This window comes from Rhinopithecus bieti, unplaced genomic scaffold (genome assembly GCF_001698545.2).
Source record: "Rhinopithecus bieti isolate Rb0 unplaced genomic scaffold, ASM169854v2 scaffold_31072, whole genome shotgun sequence".
Lineage (NCBI taxonomy): Eukaryota > Metazoa > Chordata > Mammalia > Primates > Cercopithecidae > Rhinopithecus > Rhinopithecus bieti.
This window is the reverse complement of record NW_016813477.1, coordinates 381,026-408,585: the sequence shown is the minus strand read 5'-3', so window position 1 is coordinate 408,585 and position 27,560 is coordinate 381,026. Positions and strand designations below refer to the sequence as shown.

Here is a 27,560-nt window from a genome sequence, read left to right as displayed (position 1 = left end):
GATCCGCCCGTCTCGGCCTCCCAAAGTGCTGGGATTACAGGCTTGAGCCACCGTGCCCGGCCTAAATTTTCTTAAAACAATTTTAAAACCATGACTTCAAAAGCACGGTCTGCTTTAGTTACAATGGCAGATTCTGAACCACACACATGTGTATTATATATACATAAAATGCTAGAAGATAGACTGTGGTCCTTTCATCTGCATTTGAGTACAAACAGTACCAAATGGTTACGTCATACCACTCTTTGTTTATGTGGTATATGCCATATTGGCATCTACGGTGGAGAGACTAGAATGAACTATACGTCTACATCAGCCATCAGCCATCTGCATTGAGTGAACAGCCATGAGGACCAAAGGTGCTCAAATCCTGACCTGTCTCTGAGCCTTATTACCCAACAGTCTACTGCACATTTCCCCTTAGATGACCAGCAGGCATCTCAAACTCAGAATGCCCAAATCTAGACTCATCATTCCTCACAAACTGGATTTTACTATGAGATCTCCAATCTCGCCTATCAGCAGAATCCGCTCAGAAACCTGGGCATTATTCCCAATGCCTTTCCTTCCCTGCAACCTGCCAAGCCATCCTCCAACTCCCAGGTCTTATAGATGCCAGCTCCAACAGCCATGACTACATGGTCTAAGAAAGCAGTAGCATTATGCAAACAGCAGGGACTTCAGGAATCAGACCCTAATTGAAACCTGGCCCTGCCACCTACCAGACCTGTGATCTTGGAAAAGATCCTTAACCTGTTTGAGCTTCTATTCTCTCACATCTAATGCCCCTAAAGACAGGATCTGTCTCATGGGACCATGGCATGCCTTAAATGAAGGCCATTCACTAGAAAGTGAATGTTAAGGGTCAGGCACTATTAGGCACTATGCAGGTACAAGGATCAATGGTGAATAACAGCCATTGTGGTAGAAAATAGCAAGTCCACAGGCCTTTATGGTGTATTAACTGCTACAATGAGGAACTACCCAATGTGATGGGAAACACAGGAGAGGAGATGGAACCTAGACCAGGGTGGCAACATCAGAAACAGTTTTCCAAGGAAACTAACATTTAAACTAAGTCCTATATGATGAGCAGGAGGTAGACAAGCAAAGTTTAAGGGTATGGATAGTGTACCAGTGGAGGAATAGCAAATGTGAAGTTGTGACATCCAGAGACAACCAGGCACCTTGAAGGTGCTGAAATGAGTGCTGTTGGCTGGAGGATAGAATGTGAGAGACCTGGCCAGGGATATAGGTGGAGTGGTCAACAGGGTATATGGGGCTGGGTACCTCGAAATGAAGAGTTCTGAGCAGGGAAATGACCAAACAAATGCTTTCAAAGGGCTTAACACAGCTGAATGCTCTTCTTGAAACCTTTAATAGCTGCCTTCATTCTCACCACCATATAGTCTGGTTTACGCTGTCCAGAAATTTACAAATCAAACGCCTCTTTTTGTAAGCTGGCCTTTTCCAATTATTAACATGTTAGAGTATTTTAAAAGCAATTTCAAAATTTTCTATGTTGTTGGTGTATTAAAGGCAAGAATATAAAGGGAAAAGCCCATGAGTCTTTAGCTGGGGTTTTTGATAGTCAGATGTGCAATGAAAAGGTTAACTTCTTTTCTGAGTCATAAACCTCAGAACTCTCCACACAACTGATCTCAGTAACTTCCCAATTCCAATTGTTATGTTAAGTAGCACTTATAAGACACTACATCAGCCTCATCATTTCATGACATGGTATGCTCCAATTTCCCACCCAACCCACATAAGCACCAATGTTCAATGTTCAGAGTCACCCGAAGCATTCCAGGCTGATTGCTTTGATGAAAACTTAATTCTACCACTGAGGAATATTACAGTGTCATATTGTGAATGAAATTCACCCAGTAACCCAGGCCTCATTGGAATACCTTATTAACTCTATATAGTAATCTATGAACACTGACATTAAAAAAAAACCAAATTAGTGAAATGAATTTAGAACTCTTTCATTCCTATTGGATTAAGAATCATTCACCCCAGAAAAGCAATTAACATATTTGTCTCTTGCAAATGAATACTGGAGCTTAACTGCATGGACTTCCTACCTTTGTAAGAAAGGATGTCTTTTTGCATATAGAGCACAATTATATATAAAATTATCCTCCATGCCCCCATCTTTAAATACTACATATTCATTTTTAATTTGGAAAGAACCTTAATAAGTCCAGAAGCATTAGGTTACCAGTCTCACAAGCTCTTATGAATTTTTAGAATAATCAGACTATCAATGGATAATACATATTTAACAATACTAATTTGTAACAGGATGCTTTTAATATCAGAAATATTATTGTGCATCACTAAACAGTTTTGTTGCATTAAAGGCAACATGTTTTAAAAAGTATAGATGTAGCTTTTGAAATGTATAGAGAAAGGGAATACTTGCAAAATGAAATTGAAGTAATTCGGTACCATATTACTTCACTAGAAGTATTTCAACAAAATAATATGGTATTGCCATGCTTCACATTTATCATTTCTTAACACAGTCTGCAACAATTCCAGCCCCTGGAGCTACTCCCACCATCCCAGGACTAGAACTTGCTTCCATTCAGCCTCCACACTGATCTCTTCTCTTCCTGAGAGAGGACACCCAGAGCCAAGTTCAGATACTCCCATGTGATCTGGCTGGAAACAAAGCTCTCCGACCCCAGTTGTACTGGGTGGGCCTCTGGGGCTCAGTGTTTGCCTTCAGAAGCAAATAGAGGGGAGCTGTAGCCCAGATCCTTTTTCATGGAAAGGGAACCTGGGGGTGGTCGGTTCCAGGGGCTTACACCATTGGTTGACATAAAAGTAGTTGTCCTATGTGTACCTTTTCTATCTATCTCCTAGTATTATTTTACTTATTTTCAATATTCTTTATTATCATGTATTCTGTCAAGCACACTGCAAGAATGTAGTGTGTGCTCTGAGAAGAAGGCATTTCTCCAGTCACCGGCCACTCTCACCAGCTAAGGTGCTGAGACAGACACATAGGTGAACACATCATATTATAGAATTCTAAACTATAAGTCAGAGGTGTGAGGAGTGTTGCCAGACTTAATGGGGTACTTGGCACTCACCAGAAGTTGAGAAAGGCCTTCCAGAGAAGGTGACATGTTGAATCTAGAAGACGAGTTGGTGTCACCAGGTGGAGAAAGGTCATCACAGGAAGAAGGGGCAGTACGAGTTTTGTCTTGAGAGGGCAGGAGGGAGGAGGAGGAATACTGACTACAAGAAGATTTTGTATTGCACAAGATCTGTGCTTCTCCTTTTACCTGTTGGATATTCAGACCAACCTAGGTTGGAGGCAACGGCTTAGAGGTGGCAGTCAAAGCCATGGGAATGGAAACCACCACCGTAAGAGAGTCTGTGGAGATGAGCCAGCCATGGAAGTCCAAGGGGTCCAAAGCTCCACAACCAAGTGGGAGGTGGAAGAGCCTAGGGCTTAAGTTTAGGGCTTCTTCAGTTCCCTTCCCACTGCCCTCATGGTATATGCTGGTCAGTAAATGACCAAACTGCTTAACAACGTCAAGACACTAGCAGGAATATTCTATCAGTTCCTCCTTTTGACCATAGCTAAAACCTCAATAAAGTACCACAGGCTTTAAAAAACTTCTTGCAAATAAAAAAGTTAGCTATAAATGAAACAGATGGCCTCTGTTGCTATGGAGGACATTCCAAATCCTCTCGAACCTCCAGCCATCACTGCTGCTTCAAAGCAATGCTCTCACCAGTGCTTCTGTAACCTTCCTCCGGTTAACTGATTGCAACTCATACAGTAATTTACAAACTGTGCATCACTGATAAAATCTTTACAGTAATTCACAAAGTGTGCATCACTGATAAAACCTTATCTCCAGGAAAGAATGGTCATGCACCACACGAACATGGTCTGTTTCTCTGCAGTACATCCTTATTCTGGACACAGGTAGTGACCGCAATGCCGCCCCTCTTCCATGACCTCAATCATGATGGTCATCCAAAGGTTACTGGGCACAAGAGGGATTGAAGACAATAAAGCTGGGACAAAATTAGGACAAAAGTGATAAAAATTTAAAAGGAATTAGTATTGCTACTTGTTAGCTCATTAACATTCTGGCTCTGTGAATCCAAAAAAGAAAATACCCAGTATTCTAAGACTTGACAATATTTGGATAAACATTTTCCCAGGCAATGAGCTTTTGGCATTAAGGTCGAGAAAGAAAAAACAACAGCAGTCAGTGAGACTCTCAGCATTCCTTCGTGTTGTTTTCATGACATATTGCTCTACACTTAAGCATTTCTTTTAAATGATTTGAGTGCTCACAAATACAGCTACTAATGCTTCTGCTTATAAAGTGCTTCTCTACTTGGCATCTTCAGCAAGTAGGCACTATAGTAGCAAAATAAAATAATAACATAACAGCAAGAACTGGCAATGACTATGTATTTACTAGGCATGTGATAATCACTATATAGGTTATGTCACTGACCTTCACAACATTTATCTAGGGGAAATACTTTTATTATCACTACTTTATACAAGGAATGTGCAGGCCAGAAAAGCAACCTTCCCTGCATCCCCTAGCTAGGAAGTGGCAGGGCTATGATTTCAGAGTCTACAACTTTACAAATACATAGTTTTACAGACAAAGAAACTGAAGTGACTTCACCCAGTGAAGTTAGCAGAGAAGGTGCCAAAAAACAGAGGCCTTTCCTAGTCATATAACGTATTATCCTGACCCCAATATGTCATCACTGCTAGCCGGGGATGTTTTAATGCCAAATAAAGAAGATGCTCCATCTTTGACACTCAGGGAATTAAAGGGTTTGAAGGCATCTTTATCAGCATCAGACACTTTCTTCAGCAGTAATTACATGTGTGTCCAGACAGCATTTTCATAAGCAGTTCAGATGCCAAAAATGAGAAACAGTTTTGGAAGTTGCTCTATCAATACCAAAAGGCATACTGACTTCTGCTCTCAGGTTCCATCAGATTATGCCAAAAGAGAGACAGAGACAGAGAAAGGATACCAAATTTGATTTTAAATCTACCTGTTCTAAGCTGGAAGTAAAAACTCTTCCTGTCCTGGAGTCCAATGCACTCATTTTTCCCTCTCCTCAATCTTAACACCCTGTTAATAATCAGCCCAGGCACAACAACCTCTGAACGACTGCATTCCCACAGCAGTCCCGTATGGCGTGTACTCTTATTCAAATACTTCATCAAAAGTGCTCCCAATCAAGCATGAAAATAAATTAGATATTGGTTTAACCACGATTAGAGTCACATCACCAAGAAATATAGTAACTGAGTTACCTAATCTAACAGACCAGCCTGACTTCCTGGCTACTTTCCATAAGCCCCTCTTGCTAAAGCCCTCTCTTAAAACTCCTCTTTGAAGACTGTGAAATCACATGTTGGTGGAAAACTGTAACTCTTCAAATGTCACAGACATAATTCTTAACTCTGTGCCTGCCTGACACTGCTAGTCAGGCTACAAGTAGAGTTGCTGGGTGTCAGCCTGTGAAAAGTACCCCGGCCCCACAAAGCATCAGAATGCTGCTTATTCTTGGGCACTCTGGAGGAGCCTTCCTGGGCTTTGGCAGAGCCATTTTCTGTGGAGAGACTGTTCACTCTTGGGCCATATTTTATACTCACTTTCACTCCTTCTGGAAATACCAAGGTGTGAGTACTGTGCAAAGCCCCAATATGGAGAAAATAAAAAATGGACAAAGGAGAAGACGACCAAGGGATTAATAATCCAGAGTATGCAAAGAAACCCTGTAACTCAACATCAACAAAAAACAAACCAGATTTAAAAATAGGCAAAGGACTTGAACAGATATTTTTTTCCAAAGAAAATGCATAAATGACCAATAAACATGTGAAGACATGCTCAACATCACTAACCATTAGGGAAATGCAAATCAAAACCACAATGAGATACCACTTCACAGCCATTAGGACAGCTACAATCAAAAATAGAAAATTTTTTAAAAAAGAAATGGAAAAGACAAGTGTTATCAAGGATGCTGAGAAATTTTAAAGAGAGGATAGGCTTGACCAATCATGCCCTGTCAACACACAGCGGCTAGCAAACCAGCCAAAGAGTAAGCTCATCTCATTATCCTCCCCCAAAAAAGAATGGTGTATTGTATCTGCTAGGCTCCAACAATCCTTGTCAATAAAAGCCTTGTTGCGAGCAGACAATTACCACACACCCCAAAACCAGAGTTAAAAATAAATTCTTCTAATTACAGTTGATTATTGAACAACACTGGTTTGAACTGCAAATGTTTGATCCACTTACAATGTGTAAACTTAGCTTCTGCCACCTGGGACAGCAAGACCAAACCTCCCTCTTCCTCCTCCTCAGCCTACTCTACATGAAGACGATGAGGATGAAGACCTTTATGATGCTCCACTGCATAAATAATCAATATATTTTCTCTTCCTTATGATTTTCTTAATAACATTTTCTTTCCTTCAGCTTACTTTAGGACTACAGTATATAATACATATATCATATAAAATGTGTTAAAATTGACTTATCACTAAGGCTTCTGGTCAACAGTAGGCTATCAGCAATTATGTTTTTGAGTAGTCTAAAGTTATGCACAGCCTGGGTGACATGGCGAAATCCCATCTCTACAGAAGATACAAAAATTAGCCGGATGTCTTGGCATGTGCCTCTAAGTCCCAGCTACTCGTGAGGCTGAGGTGGGAGGATCACTTGAGCCCAGCGGGTAGAGGCTGCAGACTGCACTACTGCACTCCAGTCTGCGAAACAGAATTCTTCTGCGGGGGGCGGGGGGTGGGGGCAGGTTGGCGTTTCTATGCCAGCAAGGTTTAACGGTCAACTGTATTTTGATAGTGTGATCTGTAATAATGTAATATGTAGATATGATTTACTGAAGAATTAAACTTTATCCTTTTAACATAATTACAGAATATTCTGAAATACATACCTTAATGTAAATATCCTGTGATATAGAAACAGAAGCTGAGGCAGAAGAGAAAAAAAAATCCCAGGGAATTAGAAAAATAAAATCTCAGTACTATATTTCCCCCTTTGCCACTAGCAAGCTTTCTTCAGGCATCAGTTTCTTTATCAGTCATGCAAATGTTTAGGACAAGATATCGCTTAAGTCAAATATATGCTTAATAGCACCACCCAATAGAAGCACTTCCTTTGTCTGATTCCGTGTTTGCCAGGCAATTTTCTGGTCATAATCTGACTGCCAAGTAGTTTTTCAATAGGAAGTAAGTGTCAGCATTCCAGTCTCCTTGTAGCTATATTTGTTATAAATCAATAAATTGATATTAAAGTTCATAAAAATAAAGTCTGATTCTAAATAGTTGAAGGAAATGGGTCCAAGTGACAGTGGAAGGTAGTTTTCAGTTTTCCGAATTCAAAACCCACCTATATTCTACATCATCAGCATCCATCAATACTGAACCATCAATCAAGGGAAAGCAATTTTCAAATCATTCTTGGCCAGAGTCCATGCCACTCCATTTTTAAAACCATTCCTTTTTAGGGGAAAATGAATTCACATACTCTGAAGATGTCAAAAAAAAATAATTACAGTGTATTTTTATGGCACATAATAATTACTTCTGATTATAGAAAATGACACAATTTGAAAGTTTGGGGATATACACAGGCTTCAAAGGCGGGAAGCCAAAGGAGAGACACTGACGATGGATCACTCTGCCCTCTTCTGAAAACACCTTCTTTAACTGGCTTTTGGAATACAACTTTCCTGGCCTTTTCTTTGCTAATTCCTCCTCTTCCCTACATCTCCCCTACCCACCCCTCCCCCACTCCACCCCAACAAAATATGAAAAGAATAAGAAAGCAAAACAAATTCAGGCCTGTGTTCAATACTCTCCAGGGAGATCCAGATACTCTTTCAGGGTTTATGAAGCCCTAGATGATCTGGCCAGAACTGTTTTCTTAGACCTCATCTCCTTCCCCTCTCCCCTTGCTCACTCTGTTCCCAGTCATTGCTGCCTTGCTACTCCTGAAACACAGCAAGAGTGCCCTGGGCTCTGCACCTTGGCCCTCACTCTGCCTTTCTGCCTGAAATGATTGTCCCCTATCTTCACATGGCTGTGTCCTTCATTTCACAGACTCCCACAGTGAAGTCTTCCCTGATCACTCGAACAGCATCCCTCCCCTCTTCATCCCCAAGAGTGTTTTCTTTACAGCATATATCACCACTGAACACGTGTGTATTGTCTATGCATTTGTGTAGGATGCATAGAACAGGGACTACATCAGTTTTGTTTGTTGCTGTATCCCCAGTCTTACAATAGCATCTGACATGTAGAAGGAACACAATATTTGTTGACTGAATATGTGAACGGTTACAAGATAATAAATTATAGTCAAAATGACCAAACTAAATTCCATTGAATGGGTACTTTAACCAAAATAGAAAAGGAGTTAATCCAACACATCTGTCACAGTAAAATGGCAACTGGGATTTGGTCCAAATAGCAACTTCAAAGTCTGTTGATGTCCTATCTACCACATATTGACTAGGTGCTGGCAATATAGTGATCAACTTTACTCTGTCTCTGCCTTCAAAGATCTCATGGTCTCCCCAAGGAGGCCAACTTGTAAGTATTCTGAACACAGATAAGGGAAGAAACAACTAAGCTGGAGACACTGGGGGCTGCTAGGAGAAGAGCAAGGAGAGTCTAAGAGTGCTGTGTGTTCTATGGACAAGTTCACATAACCCATAGGAAAACAGGAGCAAGGAATTACTCCCACTCTCACCATGCAACCAATCAGAGGCCTCCATTCCTTTTCTAATTGCAAGGCAATCTTCTCCCTAGTTGGCATTCTTCCTTTGACAGCTGCTTCAGTATTTCTCACAACCCCAGGTGAAGTTAATTGACACGCGCGCGCGAGCACACACACTGAGGTTTCATGAAACTTTCTGTTCTCAAATAATCACACACTACAGACTTTGGTTTAAGATGCATTTCCACCTCTGGCCCCATATGTCCTATGCACGTTCCATGTACTGATCAAATCTCATGACAAGGGATCTGCTCAAAATATTCCACCAACCAAAACATCAAGTAGCCTTCACCACACAATTTTCCCAATTCAATGGGCTTTTTTTATTGTTTATTTACAAAGTTAACAAACACAACATATGGTTTTTTGTATGGCAATTGGAATTAATAGCTGCTAATTATGGATTTTTTTCCCTAAAAGACTTTCTCAAGGTTTAAGGTCTTTGCTGAATTTAAGAAGTATCTTGAAAGATCCACACATGCAAAGTGCTTTACAACCTTATTCACTCCTGTGGCAATGAAAACCTTTGAAAAGGTTTCCTCTTTCCTCTCGTTACTGATTTTGGCTGCTTCTAGTCAACAGGAGAAAAAGGACATTCACTAGAAAGATAGGGTATCTCTGTAGTTCCAGTAAATATTTACTCTATAAATTGAACTTCTGTTTATCTGTGTAATCCACATTACTTGCTTTTTTCTTTTTTTCACCCCCAAGAGTGAAAGATACCACTGTTGGAAATCCGGGTAGATATATGGGGGAGGCAAGAGGGTTCAAAAAAATAATTACATACAATTTATCTCTGCTATGACATCCCCTCACCAATGTAAATAATCTAAGTCCTAACTAATATCTATCAATTCTTGTCTTCTTTGGCTTGTCTGATTTTATAACATTGCCAACACAAACCCCTCTCTCAGAATATAGAGATGGCTTAAAATATAATTTTTGTTTTCTGTAATTTGATTCCGTGAGTCAAAAACTAACTTTGAAATCCTCATCAACAAGTTTTTTTTTTTGTTTTTTTGAGACAGAGTCTCGCTCTGTTGCCCAGGCTGGAGTGCAGTGGTGTGATCTTGGCTCACTGCAACCTCCGCCTCCCGGGTTCAAGCAGTTCTCTGCTCAGCCTCCCGCGTAGCTGGGATTACAGGTGCCTGCCACCATGCCCAGCTAACTTTTGTATTTTTGGTAGAGATGGAGTTTCACTATCTTGGCCAGGCTGGTCTTGAACTCCTGACCTCGTGATCCACCTGCCTCAGCCTCCCAAAGTGCTGGGATTACAGGCATGAGCCAACACACCCAGTCCATCAACAGCTTCTTAATTTTGCTGTAGATGCAGGTTTGATCTTCCAACTGCAGCCCCACCTGGGAGAAAGCCTTCCTCATGACTTGCGTTGGGCAAATCAGCTAGGCAGCTATTATAACTGCACACTTCACTTTATTTCCTATCACCATGACATTCCCTACTCTAGATAAGTATGCCCACTCACTCAGGGTTCTGGCATCTCCAATTGGTAGCAACTACCCCTATGGTGCTTCCCTAAGAAGTCTTGGAACTTAAAAGCTTCCCAATTGGTCAAAGCACTTCCTCAGAATCAAGGTTCTCTCCCTGCTTCCAGGTCTGTGGCCATCCCAGTTCTGATCACCTACCTGGTCTTTGAGTAACTTCTCTGTTCATAGCACATGTCCTCCTTTTTCTTGTTTGTCTTCCACCTGGTTCCAGCCACATGAAGCATCTCTGTGGCTTGATCTACTTCACCTTATCCATTGCGTTTGACTCAGGACCTCAATGTCATATTCAGCATGTGCTTCTTCAAGACCTGGCTGTCAGCCGCTGCCTTGCCATGCAGCCATGGGCACTAACTTCACTGGGTCCCCTTGGCTTTCTCCCCAAGACTCGGCACTCTGCAGCCCCACAGTGATTTGGCCAACTGTAGAAGGAACCTAAAGCCCTGCCTGCAGGGGTGGGAAAGCCGTAATTCTTAAGATATTTAAAGCTTTATTCTTCTCTTTCTGGCACCTCAAATAATGTAACATCAATCTCTGAGATGCCTCTGAATACACAGGTAGTGGGTCTCAGGTTGTAATATTCCACCTTCCTTGCAGTAAAAAGAAATAGAAACCTCCCTCCCAATCCCCACTGAATGTGGATCACAACTATTCCTTATCGACGAATCTGCTTTTAGGGCTCTGGAAAGTCAATGCTTTGAATTCCTCCACCACTTGGAGGCTATGGCAGTGACTATATCCCTTTACTCTAATCATATCCATTTCATTTTTATCAAAAACACTTATCTGGGTATTGCATAGGGATTACAATACAAATCAGGTTAAACAGGCTTATTAAATAGAACACTCCCTCCTTGGAACATGTGATAAAAAACTGAGGGCAGTAAGAGAAGCTAATGAAAGGAATTAATGTGCACATGGTGGACCTCTGGAGAAAGACTACCTGGGCACAAATCTTGACTCCACCTTTTATAGTCTGTGTAGTTTCGATATGCTTTTCCCCCTTCTTATGCCATAATTTCTAACCTGTAACATGGGCATAACAGAAGGTACCTCAGAGTTTTTGACAAGCATGTCAATATCTGGGAAGTGCTTAGAAAATGTGATTCAGAGTTACTACAAACCACAAAATGAATAGCTATAAAGCAAAACAAAACAAAAACTAAAAACCATTGGCAGACACTGGGAATTAAGCAATCACAGTTTTAAGGTCGAATGCGGTGGCTCACGCCTGTAATCCCAGCACTTTGGGAGGCTGAGGCAGGTGGATCACAAAGTCAAGGGTTCGAGACCAACCTGACCAACATGGTGAAACTGTCTCTACTAAAAATACAGAAATTAGCCAGGAGTGGTGGCACGTGCCTGTAATCCCAGCTACTCAGGAGGCTGAGGCAGGAGAACTGCTTGAACGCAGGAGGCAGAGGTTGCAGTGAGCCAAGATTGAGCCACTGCACTCCAGCCTGGGCAACAGAGCGAGGCTCCATCTCAAAAAAAAAAAAAAGAAAGAAAAAAGGAAAGAAATCAGGGTTTTAGACAAGGCTCTGTCATTTTGTGGCTTCTGGGGGGGTTAAAATTGGTTGCAAATTCTTTGTGACACCCCTGTTGGAGAGGTGTTTTCTACTTACTTCTTTAACCTTAATCTGGTTGGGAGAACAGCTGTTTTGACCAACAGAACACACAGAAATGATCCTGTGCCCATTTCAGTTCCATATTTTAAGAGAAAAGGCAGCTTTACCTCCTCTTTCTTGGAACCCAGCTGCCATGCTGAGAGGAAGCCCAAGCCACATAGGGATGCCCACGTTGAAGAAAACTGAGCTGATCTCCCAGTTCACAGGCAACATTAGTTTGCCATTCATATGATTAAGCCATCTTGGAAGTAAATCCTTTTGCTCTAGTCACTGACACAAGTCTTCCCCCCGAACTCTGCCCAAACTGCAAATCCATGAGTAAATAAGATGGTTATTTTCAGTCTCTAAATTTTGGAGCAGTTTGTTGGATTCTGCACTAGGTCTTGACCCTGCTCTTCTTATGCTTATAGGGCTATGGCTAAGACAGATATTCAACAGCTCATTACAATGAAGTGTGATTTTCTAAAGACAGAGGAGTATAAAGAGGCAAAAAAGGGTATGTGAATACTAGGTGATCTTTCAGGCCCCGTCCAATGCTGATATTTTACAATTAATTTGATGAGGAAGGATAGCACAGCTGTGAGATGGCCACTTGGAGATAGTTACACAAGATAATCTAGGTAGAGAACAACTTTCTTCTATATAATTCTACTTCTAATTAGAGCATCAATGAAGAGGTGGCATTTCAGGAGTTACTCAACACACAAATGGTGAAAGCATGGAAAGTTGCCTCTATGGCCTAATTCAGAAGTGGAATGATGTGACACAAAATGCTGTGAATGAAGATCTAAGAAGAAAGTAAGGGAAATATGATTTCCATGGGCATCCAATGTTTTCAAGTAAATGGTGATGCAGAATTTTGTCTGTCCATTGTTTAAATAATGTTTAAAAGGCAAAGAGTTTAAGTTGATTGCTTTGTACGAATTCTTTGAGTAAGAATATTTTTTCATCTCCAGAGATTATGATTGCCAAGGGACAAATTTTTTAAAATAAATTTTATTTTGTACATAAATAGGCAACTGTCTACCAGACAACCAGATCAAGCAGATAACTACTCTGCAAGAATGAGTAAATTCAAGTTTTACCCTAATATTGCTAAACCTTAAGATCTCTTCCTTCCCGGTACCTGGGATTATTTAACAAGAGTAAACTACATACTGGCCCCACAAATTTTACCAAGACCAATAGAGCTAACTGCTGACCTAAAACTCATGACCACAAAGAAGAATATGCCAGAGCTGTCCCTTGACAGATTTTGGGAGAATTTAATGCTGCTTAAAGTGTGGCCCTTCAGCTTCTTGACCATGGGGGAGGGAGGCTGAATGTCAAACAGTTAATTTTTGCAGTGCTTTTGATTTGCCTGATGTTGAAGTCCTTCCTTAATCTCAATTTAAAAAAAAAATCCTTCAAATCTTTATGACAGGAACAGCTATAGCCAAGAAAAAAGAACAAATCACTAGTTTATCCGTCTACATTTTCCTTTTGTATTTCTGTCGTTACTGCTATGAATTCCTTTGCTTTCAAAAAAAGTTCAGACTTGACATAAGTCATTTATGTTCAATAAATACATAAAAATATGTTTGAATGTTCATGGAGGCAATTTTACTATCTGCTGTAATCAACTCAGGATCTTAAATGACTATTGTTCAAACTAAAGACACAAAAGGAACACACTCATGAATTTCCTGTTTTCCATCTTGAAGTACTCACACATGCAAAACACCTCATGCCCAACACCCATCCCTAGGTCTCCTAATTGTGTATCCCTCACACCCAAATCCCTCCTAGTGTCCAAGCATTCCTGGAGTACTAGGCGCAGAGGCCAACACCTCAGTGGTTGACCAAAGCTTGCTGCTCTCACTAACGAGATCAGCAGATTACAACCAGAAATTGATTAAACTCACTCTCTAGTTCAGGATGTTAGAGAGTCAGCGTCAACATTACTGTCAAAGAGTCAATGACTCCTGTGTCTAGGGGACCCTTACAGAAGGAGTAAGCCCACAAGTCAACACCAATGAGAGGCATTTTGTTTATGATACCCAGGATAATGGCAGGTCTTTTCAGAGTTCTTCCTGCCCCTGAAATGCCTAGTGAACATCAGGCTGAATCTGACCCCACAGTGACCTCCAGACAGCATTGAGGCTCCTGGGCAATCAGAGAGACGGCACTAAAGGGGCCCTGAGAGGGTTTATTAGTTCTGCTTCCAGGTGAGGAGGAGGACTCAACTATCAAAAGTGAATGGCAACCTTGCCCTACAAGATACTAAGCGAAAACCGGTGTTTAAGAGAAAAATGACAGGGAAAAGAAAATTTTCACCAAAGATTTAATGTGAGAAATAAAAACGAATTGTATGTGAATCTATGGATACTGCTCTGTGGATATTAGAAAAACGGTAAATACTAAAGTTACTGCCCATGTTAAATTGAACTGAGATTTAGGGTCCACAAGGTATGAACCACACACTCCCTCTTGCCTTACAAATTATCTTTACACATATTCTAATTTAAAATACATACAAGTCGAGGTGGGCGGATCCCTTTAGGCCAGGAGTTCGAGAACAGCCTGGCCAACATAGCGAACCCTCATCTCTACTAAAAATATAAAAAAATTAGCTGGGGTGGTGGCACATGCCTGTAATCCCAGCTACTTGGGAGACTGAGGTATGAGAATCACTTGAACCCCGGAGGCAGAGGTTGCAGTGAGCTGAGATTGAGTGAGACTCTGTCTCAAAAAATAAAAAATAAAAAAAAAATACGTGCAAAAAGTAAAAATAACTACCATTCAACCTGCAGGATAACTAACATTGATTGGAAAGAGGTACAACTAAATCATGGAACCTAAAACTGGCTCGAAAGAAAGCAAAAAATGAATGAGCAGACACCGATGACAAGAAAAGAACATCTGGTAAAAGATATAGTTGAGGAAGGAACTTATTTCCTTAGGAACAATACTATGTCATAAACTGCTCAAATATTTTTCCAGCCAATGCAGGGACCACAAAGCACTCTCAATTCTTTTTTTTTTTTTTTTTTTTTTTGAGACGGAGTTTCGCTCTGTCGCCCAGGCTGGAGTGCAGTGGCCGGATCTCAGCTCGCTGCAAGCTCCGCCTCCCAGGTTCACGCCATTCTCCTGCCTCAGCCTCCCGAGTAGCTGGGACTACAGGCGCCCGCCACCTCGCCCGGCTAGTTTTCTGTATTTTTTAGTAGAGACGGGGTTTCACCGTGTTAGCCAGGATGGTCTCGATCTCCTGACCCCGTGATGCGCCCGTCTCGGCCTCCCAAAGTGCTGGGATTACAGGCTTGAGCCACCGCGCCTGGCCGCACTCTCAATTCTTTCATTTGCCTACAAGCTTTATAGGGATTACTTAAGGAGTGGATACAACTAGGCAAAAAATGGATAATTGTATGTGGCACCTGAGGGTCATATTCTCTGCTCACCCAATGTGCTCAAGAACACGTCAATAGGACTAAAGTCGATCCACATCTCTTCCTTCACTCAGGGTTCTAGTCCCCCTCCTCCTAAGTCTATGATTCATTTAAACAAAGGTTACTGGACATCACTCTGCCACATAGAAACATTGTGAAGGGCCTGGCAAAGAGTCTCTGCAAAAGAAATGCCTTCAGTTTTGGGGTTTTCTATGACCTTAGAAGATCACCAAAGCCTTCTCCTGAAACAGGGTTAGTGATGAAGCAGGGCCCTGCGTTCTAGTTCAGATTTGAGACCGCTGTCTAAATATAAAATTGGCAAAAGTCACTTAAATACTCATGCCTCCTCCCTCACCTCCCATTTTTAAGTTCTCACTCTCAGCATTTCTTGAGCCTTCTACATCACAGGGGCAACAGCCGTAAGGATTAGGAAATGCTCTACTTCATTCAGCCAGCACCTCAAAATGCTATTTCGAACCGGAGCAGGAACAGCACAGCAGCAAGACACTTAAGAGCATCAGGCAGGGCCCAACAGCACTCACCAGCCCGAAGGCAGACCTCCTAGGTTTCCCCCAACCCCATTTAATCCCCCTCTTCCCATCACCAGGTGTTCCCTCACACACACACCCACCAAGGGCTCCATCCCTTCACTTTGCCCTTCACCATTGGTAATCTGACATCACCATTATCTGCCTTCCGGCTGCTTTTACACTGTTTTCCTTTTCTTCCTCTTTCCTCTCTTCAGCCATACTCAAGAAACACGGACTACTTATGCTACTTTTGTCCCCATGAATGGTTCAGTGATGGTATCAAGAGGGAAACCCACAGACACCAAGCCTTTAGCTGTAGACACTAAGCACACAGACTTCCTCTTCTTTTGAGCACCCAGTTCTACCGGCTTCTCATCACCACTTTTCAGGTTTTCAAAGCTTTGGGGGATGTGTCCGAGGCATCCCTAAAGTCATGAAAAAAGATGGCTTTGGGCTTCTTACCGCTCACATATTTGCATAGTGTTTGATGTAGCTTTAATTTCAAAGCTGGTCTCAAACACTCAAGTGGATAGGTTACAGTGGGAGCCCAGGAATTGTAAATGCGCTGGCCTCAAAGACTTAGGAGTCCAGACCCGGGCAGGAAATAAAGTTCTAAAGCGGCTTTGAAGTGCTTCCTTCCCAGACTCCTCCCCAGGGCCGGGTCATTCATCTCAGCCTAGGGAAGAGACCACCTTGCTTGAACTTAGCCAAACGCATCGCACGTGGGAGCCAAGGGGGAGATGAAATAATCCAATGCGTCCTCCTCAGCACCACCACCCCCACCAAATTAGTTACCGTCGGCTTAAACTCATCTGGAATGTCCGTGTATTTTACCGATCAGGGAAATAAAATGGTGTATACAAATTAGTGGAAGCGGGTGGGAAGGAACAGGGGATGCAGACTGTCGTGAGTAAAACGCCTCGCGGCTTGGTGAGAGGTTTCTTTTTTAAGCCACTCATTTCAGACTGAAATATCAAGCCAGTTCAGGTCATTTCCTGAGTAGCACTACAAGTTAAAACAAGATCCAGAAAATCTATTAATCTTCCATTGCGCTGCCTCCAGACTGGGAGCACAGGGGGATAGGGTGTAGGGCGGTGGAGAGGTCGAGGGGAGAGGGATCTGTGGAAAAGCAAACGCCCGAGAAATTCTAGCTCCCGACCTCAGCTGTTTCTTACCTCACTCAGCTCGGCCGAGGAGTCGTTTCCATATTTCATGGCAACTCCAGAATTCATGATGCACTTTTCAGAGTTGGGCTCTCAGTCCCCCAGGTCTCGGAGCTTAAGAGTTGGACTTCACAGGTTCAATATTCACTGCTTGGTCCCTTCTGCCACATTTTACTCTAGACAGCCATTTTCACCCAGGACAGTTGCGAAGCGCAAACGAAGGATGCAGGCACTCTTAAAAGGAGCAGCCGTGGCTTGCGTTTCACGGACGAGCCATTGCTGCAGGAGGCTCGGTGGCGTGGCGCGCTCGCAGCTGCGGCAGCGGCAGGCAGAGCCGGCGAAGGGACCCGCCCGCCCGCGCGCACCCAGCGCCCCGTTCCAGGGCACTGCCACCCTGGGCGCCGCCTCGCCACTCCTACGGTGCCTCGCCGCCCCCCATTACCAGGATGGAGGGCACCTCCCAGCACGAGCCGACACCCTAGAGGGCACCGGAGAGCTCCCGAAAAAACTAGGGCGGTGGAGCAAGGAAGATCCGCGCCTCGGAATCCAGAGAAGGAAGGAAAGCTGGAGGGAGCCGGAGCGGAGCTGCACTTCACGCTGAAGTTTCCCCTTTGAATCGTCTGGAGTTGTAAGTGGTTTCTGATTGAACACAGCTGTCTAGCTGCTGGCCACGGGGTGCGCGGAGGAGGCGGGGCTAGAGGGAGAAAAGGGTGGGGGCGAGGAGCCTGGAGGCCGAGGAGAGGAGGCCGTGCTGGGAGAGCAGGCATCCTTCCAGTTCTCTGCAATAGTAATTAAGGACCCGAGTCCAGGAGGGGGAGAAGAAACAGGAAAAGCCACCTGAATAATCGTGCAGGAAATTAAAAAAAAAAAAAAAAAAACTTCCCTCATAGGAGCTGCTTTCCATGATTTAATAAGGTCAAGACAAACCTAAACACTGTACATCAGACAACGCGGTGCACTTCTCACGGAACATTAAGATTTTACAAGGGTGCAGGGTAGTCATTTTCCCTGATCAGTCTAAAGTCAACATTACGGGTGTAAATTCACTGTCAAACTCCCTCTGTCTGTCACTGGGGTAGAGTACATTTTCTGCATGTCCGTAATGAATATAGAGGCCCCATCCCTTGAAACATGTCAGATAGGCTCCCCAACCCCCAGACCTTCCTTAAAAATCTTCCTGCTGGTTTGAGCGCAGGTAGATTTGTATTTATGGAGTGTGAAGTATGATTCAGAAAAGATTCAAGGGGCTGTTACACCCAGTCAACCCCTGGGATCTGAGCTCCCCTTCAACTTTGAGTTCCCGAGGTAAAACATCCTGTGTCTATTGGGAGAGAGATGAGATGGGGTAAAAGGGGAACTAGGATTTTTCTCTCCACAAAGTTAAGGTTCCACTGAATTTGAGATGCACAGAAAATGTTCTGATGCTTCAAAACAGTAGCTCTGCGAGATTGCTTAAGAAACCTCATCAGTCTCTTTCTACACAATAGGGACAAAATGTCTCCATCCCCAATAACAGAACTTGGCATTTCCTGGAGCCTTCTGTGAAAAAGCCATTGTATTGTTAAGGTCCATGGTCTTTTTTAAAACTCATGTTTATTTTATTCTTTAAGAAGGGGCAGAGTGCTACTATTTGCATATAACATTTTACCCATCCCCATTCTTGTTGAGTTCATTCATTGCCTGATGGAGGCGCTGCTGGGATTAGGAAAAGTTTGCTGCTCTTTCTAGAGCACTGGGTCCCAAGTTCTTGGGCACTGCCAAACTAGAGCACATTCTGCATGGGGGAGGAGATGGGAAGCTACATTATTTAATTTATCTTTTCATTGAAATCTGTTGAAAACCACATGCTTGAAGCTGGAAATGGTGGTGTATACATAACTATGAAGAAGACTCAAGCACTGCCCCTGCCCTGAAGGTGTTTATAGTCTTGTAAAACATGAACAGAAATGACAATTTTAGATAGAAAATGAGACTTGCCATAAACACAGTACAAATGAGGAGTGACTGCAGTTCGGAGGAGGGAAACATGATTTTATCTGGACAGGGTCTGGAGAGAAGAGTCTGTGAAGGAATCTTAGAAGAGGCAGTATATGAGTTGACCTGTGAAGAATGGCTGAGCTCAGCATAGATGAGAAGTAAGGGGAAAGCATTCCAGGCCACTGTGAGAGAAAGTATGGATGGAGACTGGAATGTGCAGAGTGGGCATGGGGGATCACAGGCATTCCATTCTGGAGCATAAGCTGGGTGAGAAAGGGGGGCTGATGTCAGATAGTGAACAGTTTTAAGTGCCATGTTAAAGAAATGGGCCTTCTCAATAGGCAATGGAGAGCCACTAAAGGTTTTTGAGCATAGAAATAATGGAGATCAGAGCTGTGCTTTTAGATACTCCAGTAGATTTGAATCACACCCATGAGTAACTAATATGAACTCAAATAGGCTAGTGTTGAATGTGATTCTGGTGTTTAAAGATACATATTTTTCATACGACACCACCCCTAAAACCAAGCAGATGACTTCATCTGGTGTTCAACCAAAAGAAAAGTAATCTGTTCCAAAAGTGGAGGAAGAATTAGCAGTGCTGAACTTACTGAGAAGTAGTGTCTGTAGATTCTACTTTATAGACAATATAAGGCATTTTCAAGGGTAATGTTGATTGTATGAGATTTTCTTCATAAACAATGACTTGAATACTTCAATACGTATACTTCACATAAGATTCAACTCCACCACAATCTGGCCGCAGCAGATGTGGTAGGTTGAAAGTGGGAAATGAACATGCCAATTGTACTATCAAGGCAGTTCCGCTAGAGGTTGAAAGGGCCTGAATTAAGGAGGGACAGCCAGGCGTGGTGGCTCACACCTGTAATCCCAGCACTTTGGGAGGCTGAGGTGGGTGGAGGTCAGGAATTCAAGACCAGCCTGGCCAACATGGTGAAACCCTGTCTCTACTAGGATCATGAGGTCAAGAGTTTGAGACCAGGCTGGCCAACATGGTAAGATCCCGTCTCTACTAAAAATACAAAAAATTAGCTGGGCATGGTAGCAGGTGCCTGTAATCCCAGCTACTCAGGAGGCTTAGGAGGAGAATCGCTTGAACCTGGGAGGCAGAGGTTACAGTGAGCCGAGACCGCACCACTGCACTCCAGCCTGGGCAACAGAGTGAGACACCATCTCAAAAAATAATAATAATAACAAACTTAGCTGGGCATGGTGGTGCGCACCATGTAGTCCCAGCTACTCAGGAGGCTGAGGCACGAGAATCACTTGAATCGGGAGGCACAGGTTGCAGTGAGCCGAGATTGCACCACTGCACTCCAGCCTGGGTGACAGAGTGAGACTCCATCTCCAAAAAAAAAAAAAAAAAAAAAAAAGAGTAGGGCTTCTTGCATTGAGGGGAGTCTAGATTGGTTTTCTTATAATCTAAAATTCCATGAAATGATTTTTCTGGTGGTAATTTAAATGTCTTACTTTTTTATTTATTTATTTTTACCTCATTGTCTTGGATCTCTGCTATCAAGAAAGCTAAGATATTACTTTGAACAAGAATGCAACTGGGTCAATATTATAAGAATGTTAGAAACGTAAGGACTAACTCATTGTGTCATCTCAACACACCAAAGAATAAAGCCCCAAGTAGGTTTCAGGCTATAAGAAAAAGGTTTCACAATTAGAGCTTGCCAGGGTTTACCAAGAATATAAATCTACATGCCTACAAATCCTGTTATACTGTGGCTGCCTTAATATGAACGCTCCAAGAAAGCTTCTCCAAGTCCTCCTACTTCAGCAGGGATTAAGCTCCTATGGAGAGGTGTGGGCAGGAGGTGGCAGGGGAATTTATCAGGATGAGGGAGAAGGTCTGGGAGAAGGAGGAAAACCTGCTTTGCAATCAGGCAATAGCCTGGTGCTTGGGTTCCTCTCCTTCCTGAGGCCTTGTCTTCTATAAAGCCCAGTCTCTTCTCATCTGGTCCCTGGGATGAGAAGAGGCAGCAGTAGTCCTGGGAACATTTCTGGGTAAGTGGAAGCTGCCCTGGGCATGATTGGATGAGGCCGTGCACCAATACCATGCTGTGGGCACACTGGCATCACCTTTCTGCTGTTAGGGTAGTCTGGCTTCTCTGGGTATGGCTGCTGACTTCAGTGAATCTCTGCATGGCAGAAAGAATAGATTCTGGGTCTGGTCTGTACCCTCTACTGGTGATAAACATCAGGTTAATTGAAGCAATCCTGATTAAAAACCCTGAACCTCTAGCACTAAGGAAACCGAAAACCTTGGGACTAGTTGGCCTGGTCCACTGTCTCTACCCCTGGAGTGCCCCAGCCATCCTTGCCTACCCCAGCAGTCCACTGTACTGAGGAAACCTGTCCTGCAGCCCACAAGAGTACTCAAACTCTAAAATTGTCCCCTTCTCCATTGACTCTCTCAAGCTAAACAAAACGCTGATACCTCAGATTTTAGGTTGAAAGCAGTCTGGTTAAACTAATTCACACACACGTGAATAATCTTCTCAACCATGCCCAAAGTGTTTACATTGTAACTTTGAAATGTACAAAGTTTTTGAAATGTACAAAAGGAGAATGCTTTGAAATACTTCTTAAATTGGTGGAATTTCCTGAAGAAAGTGAATTTTGAGGGTATAGGGGGATTTCAGAACCCTATGAAGATTCAGGAAGTCCCAGTCCTTTGAGTCCTTGAGGATCATAAAAATTAGGGAGCCTTCAAAGTATATACTCCAAGAATTTCCTGCCCTAAATCTATAAGCTCACCCCACTCTCCCACCCCTGTGACTCCAGAAATGCTCTCCCTTTCCAAATTCCTGTGGCCTTCTGATCAATTATCAGACCAGCTCCTCTCTTAGGTCCTGGGTTGGGAGCTTCTCACCAGCCTCAATGGCCTGCCCTGCAACAGACATCATTTGCTCAAGGAACTACAACACAAAGAACTCAGGAAGCATTGCCATGGATGATCTGTATCCTCATCTCTATGTCCTCAGAGAAAAACATGGATATCCTGCAAGGAATTCTGTTGTTACCTAGCTCATCCCTGCATCCCATTCATATAGATGAGGATATGTAGGTTCACCAAGTTTGTGGTGTTCATTCAGAAAAAGTAAAGCACCCACTGTGTGCTAGATATTGTCCTGCATGTGCCCTGGGATTCAGTGGTGTATGGGATGGAAAAGATCCCTGCTTTCACAGAGCTAGCACTCATGATGGGAAATGATTAATAAATACATTTTAAAAGATAGTTACAGGCCGGGCACGGTGGCTCACGCCTGCAATCCCAGTACTTTGGGAGGCCACAGAGGGTGGATCACCTGAGGTCAGGAGTTCAAGACCAGCCTGACCAACATGGAGAAACCCCATCTCTACTAAAAATACAAAATTAACCAGGTGTGGTGGCGCATGCCCGTAATCCCAGCTACTTGGGAGGCTGAGGCAGGAGAATCGCTTAAACATGGGAGGCAGAGGTTGTGGTGAGCTGACATCACGCCATTGCACCCCAGCCTGGGCAACAAGATCAAAACTCCATCTCAAAGAAAAGAAAAGAAAAAAAGATAGTTATAGGCTGGGCACGGTGGCTCAAGCCTGTAATCCCAGCACTTTGGGAGGCCGAGACGGGTGGATCACGAGGTCAGGAGATCGAGACCATCCTGGCTAACACGGTGAAGCCCCATCTCTACTAAAAAATACAAAAAACTAGCCGGGCGACGTGGCGGGCGCCTGTAGTCCCAGCTACTCGGGAGGCTGAGGCAGGAGAATGGCGTAAACCCGGGAGGCGGAGCTTGCAGTGAGCTGAGATCCGGCCACTGCACTCCAGCCTGGGCAACAGAGCGAAACTCCATCTCAAAAAAAAAAAAAAAAAAAAAAAGGTAGTTATAGTTTGTGTTGGATGCTATAAAGGAATTAAACAGGAGCTATGATAGGGGAGAGCAGGCCCCTTAAGTGAAGAGGTCAGAGAAGGCCTCTGCAGAGAAGACATTTCAGCATGTAGGTAAAGAAGGAGCCAATTAGGGAAAAAGTGAGGGAAGGGTGGACAGGCAGAGGGAACAGTAAAGGCAAAAAGCCTAGGGAAGAAAAGGGCTTGACCTTTTCAATACAGTTTAATAAAACTCAAGTTTTTATTTAATTGAAATTTAAGCTCATTCTAATAGTTTACTAGTAGTGACAGAACATGATGAAAAAGATCATGTCAGAGCCAAATTATGCAGGGTATGTATAGACTACACATTTCACTGTGTGCATGAAGATGCCACAGGAAGACTTTCTACAGGGCAAAGACACAATCTAGTTTACATTTTTAAAAGGTAAATCTATATCTTCACAAGCTTTACCACTAGGTAACCTAAAAAGTAAAAACCAAGGACAGTTCCTCCCTCATACAAGCATCACTGCTAAGAGATTAACAATTGAGAGAATATCCCTATTTTGCAATCCTTAATGAATTAATAGATTTAAGTATTTAGCATAGTGGCTACTAACATTACAAAAGGACATACAACCAGACACATGATTTCCGATGGAAGAAAACATTACCACCTACAGAGCCACCTTAGCAGTTTTTACATGAAGAAATGTTACATTAACCACAAAAAAACCCTATATAACTCTACTAGACAAAACAGTGTGGTTTCTTCATCAAATAAAATGCAAAGGGAAAAAGGCAAATGAGCAAGTGAGAAATCACCAAAAGAAAAACTCTGCATATTGAAAGAGACTCGAAGACATATTGACCAATGGCACTATGTGGACTTTACTGAGATCTTGATTCAAACAAAGTAACTATAAAAATTATGAATTATGAAAATTACATATTTATACAGTATTCAGAAATATACTTTTGGATATTTCATGATGTTAAGAAATTATTACTTTTTTAGATGTGTTAATCGTCTTGTGGTTACATTTAAAGAAAAAGAATCCCTGTATTTTAGAGATACATTAAAATATTTAGGGGTAAAATGACATGATGTCTGGGATTCACATCAAAGTACTAGAGGAGGTGGGAAGATAGATGGGGTTATTGATGAAACAAACTCTAATGATGAATTGATAACTGTTATAGCTCAGTGATAGGTATGTGGGAAATCACGCTACTCTTTGTCCAATTGTATGTGTACAAATCTTCAAAATCAACAAGTTAAAGCAAGATAATTATTCCTCCTGTGTAAAAACTGGGTTGAAGTACCATAAAAGTAAGGCAAGGAAACCTGTTAAAGGCTATTGCAGTGGTCCAGGTAAGAGGATGTTTGTTGCTTAGAACGCGGTGAAATCAATGGAGATGGTAAGAAATGGACTTGAGATGTATTTTTTAGGTAAAACGGACCAGGATTCAGTGAATTATTGGATACAGGTAATGAGAGAAAGATAGGAATCAAGTATGACTACCAGTTTTTGGCTTGATGTAAGGAAGGACCAGGTTTGGCAGAGGAAATAAAGTGTTCCATGTTGGATGTGTTAAATCTGAGATTCCTATTTGACATCTAGGGGGATGTCAATAGCAGTTGCATATATGCATCTTAGATTCATGAGAGACTCCAGCATATGGTGATGATTTGGAACTTATTGGCACATAGATTATAGTTGATGTTGAAAGTCATGAGAACATATGAGGTCACCAAGGAAGAAAGTGAGTAAAACATAATACAGTCCCAGGACTTATCCTTGAGATCCTTAATACTTTCAGGTTGGATAGGAATTACCTTACACCAAAACCAACTTTAATTGCAGCTTACAAATTTCTGTGAATAGAAAGATCAAGAAAGAACGTCCAGAAAAGAATAGAAAAACTGAAAACTGTGTCATGTTTTAAGAAGGACAGTTGTTGGCTGGGCGCAGTGGCTCATGCCTGTAATCCCAGCACTTTGGGAGGCCGAGGCAGGCGGATCATGAGGTCAGGAGATCGAGACCATCCTGGCTAACATGGTGAAACCCTGTCTCTACTAAAAAATACAAAAAATTAGCCGGGCGTGGTGGCAGGCGCCTGTAGTCCCAGCTATTCGGGAGGCTGAGGCAGGAGAATGGCGTAAACCTGGGAGGCGGAGCTTGCAGTGAGCCAAGGTGGTGCCACTGCACTCCAGCCTGGGTGACAGAGTGAGACTCCATCTCAAAACAAAACAAAACAAAACAAAAACAAAAAAAAGTAGGACAGTGGTAACCTGTGTGGGATGCTGCTGAGAGTTTAAGAAAGCTGACAATGAAGAAGTGTCATCTCGCTTTGGAGATTACTAGGGACCTTGAGAGAATCAATGTCATTAAAGGGTGGTGATAGAAATTAGATGAGTGTGGATTGAATGGTGTGTAGGAAGTAAAAACATTGAGAGAGCATATGGAGATAACTTTTTGTTTTTTGAGACAGAGTCTCACTCTGTCGCCCAGGCAATGGTGTGATCTCAGCTCATTGCAACCTCTGCCTCCCAGGTTCAAGTGATTCCCCCGCCTCAGCCTCCCAAGAAGCTAGGATTACAGGTACCAGCCACCATGCCCAACTAATTTATTTGTATTTTTAGTAGACACGGGGTTTCACCATGTTGGCCAGGCTGGTCTCAAACTCCTGACCTCAGGTGATCCACCCGCCTCATCCTCCCAAAGTGCTAGGTTTACAGGCTCAAGCCACCACGCCGGCCTGGAGGTAACTTTTGGGAAGTATGTTGCCCAAAGCCTCACTACTAGTAAACTATGAGAATGAGATCTTGAATCAAAGTCTCTACTTCTACTTCTAAGCTTTTCTTCCTTTACTATGTCCCTTCAGTCAAGTTAGCAGAAGCACCTCTGCAAGGATTAGAGAATCTGGGCTGTTAGCATGGTTGACCCCTCCTGAAACTGCTCACTGAAGTCTGTCCCATCATGGCCAGGTCTTCACCTTATTGTTCATGAAGTCAGCTACACTGCTTTAGACCCAGTGACTTACTGCTAAAAAATAGTTGGGATGCAGTAGATAATTTGGTTAGTCTATGTTTAAAACTGGCTAAGAAAGAAGTACTTGAAGACTATTTCCAGATTACATCTCACATACAGAAAAAAAAAAACAAACAAAAACCCAACCTTCTCCAACTACAAATATAACTCAAGCAAAGAAAGCACCCCTGTGGTGTTTGTCTGTCTCATTAGTTACATTTACAGACTGCTTCACACCCAGCCTAGGCATCCTAATAACCCACAATCATTTGGTATCAACATCTATGACATTGTCAGTGGGGATTTGATAATGATTTGAGATTTACTACTTTATGCAAGCATCATGTGATGCATCAAAAACCCCTTCACTGTCTGATTAGATATTTTCAAGCCTAAAACTTAGTGTCTGTGTCATTGTCAATATTCAGAGTATCTTTCAAAAATTTTTACTCATTTGTTCTCCAAATTTCTTTTAAACTATATCACATTTTCTATGGAAAAGAAAATTAATCAGCGGAGATTAGAGATTTGGAAATCCAAGTAAAAAAAAAGTTTTAAGTCCTCCCAGGAGTACCTGCATATGGTCAATTTCCTGGAGAGGAAAACAAAAAAAAGCATTTTAAATAGATGCATAAAAATAGATCTAGTAAAATTTGGCGAACATGCTTAAATTAAATGAATTCCAAATGCCTGCCACTGTTATTTCTGGAGCCGTTTGGGCTAAAACAGCATCATTCCATTACTATCTCCTAGCTAGAATGTTACAGCACCTACCCAAAAGGGGCAAAAAAAAAAAAAAATCAGTATAATATGATGCCTCATATACTTAATAATAAAGGAGTCAGTTAACCTGGTATTGTATCAAGCTGGGGGTGAAGGAAGGTCTGAGGCACAGGCTAGGAAAGCCACCTTCCTAGCCTTTGAGTTCATGAAGTACCCATGGATGGACTGCTATGGCTGGGATTTCCTATAGGGACATGCTGAGGCATGAAGAATGGGCTCCTGCCTACCTTGATAAGTCAGCTTCCCTCTCCCAGCCATCCTCAGGTGTTTTGCATGATTATCACGAGCCCAAACTTCCCGTTCTAAGCAAATCTTCTTAAATTGGCATCTCCAGCCACTCTTACCTGTGTTCCAGTTAATATTCTTTATGTGACTACCAGACACTCTTGCTAAGTCCTGTCATCACTATAAAACTGTGTTTAAAACGGAATTTGTCACCTTCCACCAAAAACCAACTTTAATTGCAGCTTACAAATTCATGTAAATGGAATCATAGTTTCCAGTCTAATAAGTTTGGAGTCATTTTCAGCTCCCCTTCCTTCATCTTCTCTTCCAGTCATTTAGTCCTTTCGTCCCCACTTGCTCTCCACTTTTACTGCTTAGCAGCACCTTTCCCAGGCCTTGTCACCTTTCATTTCAGTTACTATAACTTAATGATATGACTCCAAAGCATTCCACATACTCCAGCCCAGCGATTTTTCTCCAAAGTACAGTTTTCCATAATGTCATTCTACAAGTTATAGTTTATGTTTTATTAATGGATAATTCACATATCATAAAATTTACCTTTTAACATAATTTAGTGGTT

The 27,560-nt window shown here is 42.4% G+C and overlaps 1 protein-coding gene across 2 annotated transcripts in view; it reads right to left on the bottom strand.

Moving 5' to 3' along the window:
- The window catches only part of LOC108512897 (colorectal mutant cancer protein), a 272,212-nt gene extending 254,503 nt beyond the window's left edge, over positions 1–17,709 (bottom strand). For both annotated transcript variants that reach the window (XM_017848451.1, XM_017848449.1), the window contains exon 1: positions 17,087–17,709. Coding sequence is in view for 1 of the 2 variants with exons in the window: in XM_017848449.1 (XP_017703938.1) it covers positions 17,087–17,143 (57 nt within the window). In the remaining variant the exon portion in view is untranslated. The remainder of the gene's footprint in view (positions 1–17,086) is intronic.
- Between the last annotated feature and the right edge of the window lie 9,851 nt (positions 17,710–27,560).